The following is a 1,346-nucleotide window of genomic DNA, read 5'->3' as shown; positions in this document are numbered from 1 at the left end:
GGTGATTGCGAACAGTGAAGGTCAGTGTTTATCTCGCTTTCTTTGCACTTTGGATTACAAACTCTCAGCTGAACTCCCTGTGAAGTCAGAAAGTGTTGTTATCCCTTTTCCTGGTGGGAAAACAGGGGCAGAAAGCAGCCTGTGTGTGTATTTGAAACTCCTCAGTCTCTCATCCACTGTACCTGGACCTTCCAGATATTCTAATTATTTATTTCTCAGTAACGAGACCGAGCTCGTGGTGYGAAAGGCTCTGCACAAAGAAATCCCAAGAAGAAAAGCAGAGAAGGTCACAACCTGCTGCCCTTTGGCTTCAAAGCTCTGCAGGGCGATTTAACCCAAATATACTCCAGGACTACAACTGGACTGAGAGTCAGAAGGAAGGGGAAGGCTGGAGGAGGCACTCTGGGATTATTCCAGCTCTGTTATTCACCAATTTCAGCACGTAAAGGCAGGGCAGCCCCTTTTGCTGGTGCTCAAAGTCTCTGGGAGTGAGGAGGTCGGAGAGTATCAGGCAAAAAGCACCCGAGGAGCCGGGAGGGAGGCAGGGAGAGGGCAGCTCTGATCTCCCACTCGCACATTTCCCATGGCTGCAGGACAGAGCTGTCCTGGGAGCTCGGGACAGGGCAGAACTCCCAACCAGGGCACAGTGCAGGTTCTGTGCAAGAGACATCGTGTAACCGCAGCACCTCTCTTTCATCCTTTTTCCCTTTTCTTTTTACTCTCAGCAGCCCAAGGGACCGACCCTTGTTCTCTACACTGATGGGATTGCATCCTGTCCAAGCCCAAATGTAAATCACCCCCCGGGTGGGTGGCAATGGTCACTTTAACGGTGGCAATGGTCAGTTTAACAGTGCCAATGGTCAGTTTAACGGTGGCAATGGTCAGTTTAATGGTGCCAATGGTCAGTTCAACGGTGGCAATGGTCAGTTTAACAGTGCCAATGGTCAGTTCAACGGTGGCAATGGTCAATTTAACGGTGGCAATGGTCAGTTCAATGGTGCCAATGGTCACTTTAACAGTGCCAATGGTCAGTTCAACGGTGCCAATGGTCAGTTTAACGGTGCCAATGGTCAGTTTAACCGTGGCAATGGTCAATTTAATGGTGCCAGTGGTCAGTTTATCGGTGGCAATGGTCAGTTTAATGGTGCCAGTGGTCAGTTTATCGGTGCCAATGGTCAGTTTAACAGTGCCAATGGTCAGTTTAACGGTGCCAATGGTCAGTTTAACGGTGCCAATGGTCAGTTTAACAGTGCCAATGGTCAGTTTAACGGTGCCAATGGTCAGTTTAACGGTGCCAATGGTCACTTTAACGGTGGCAGTGGTCACTTTATCGGTGCCAATGGTCA

At 49.5% G+C, this 1,346-nt stretch overlaps 1 protein-coding gene across 1 annotated transcript in view; it reads right to left on the bottom strand.

Annotated features, from left to right (window-relative positions):
- Nucleotides 1-797: 797 nt before the first annotated feature.
- LOC130586366 (plexin-A2-like) overlaps nucleotides 798-1,346 on the bottom strand; it is a gene marked incomplete at its 3' end in the record, with an annotated part of 10,288 nt that continues 9,739 nt past the window's right edge. The window contains exon 4 of the mRNA XM_057387152.1: nucleotides 798-1,304. Coding sequence (XP_057243135.1) covers nucleotides 798-1,304 — 507 coding nt within the window. The remainder of the gene's footprint in view (nucleotides 1,305-1,346) is intronic.

This window comes from Malurus melanocephalus, unplaced genomic scaffold, assembly GCF_030028575.1.
Source record: "Malurus melanocephalus ecotype Western Australia unplaced genomic scaffold, MMel_1.1 scaffold_1148, whole genome shotgun sequence".
NCBI classification, from domain to species: domain Eukaryota; kingdom Metazoa; phylum Chordata; class Aves; order Passeriformes; family Maluridae; genus Malurus; species Malurus melanocephalus.
The sequence above is the reverse complement of the archived record's forward strand: the minus strand, read 5'-3'. Positions and strand labels throughout refer to the sequence as shown.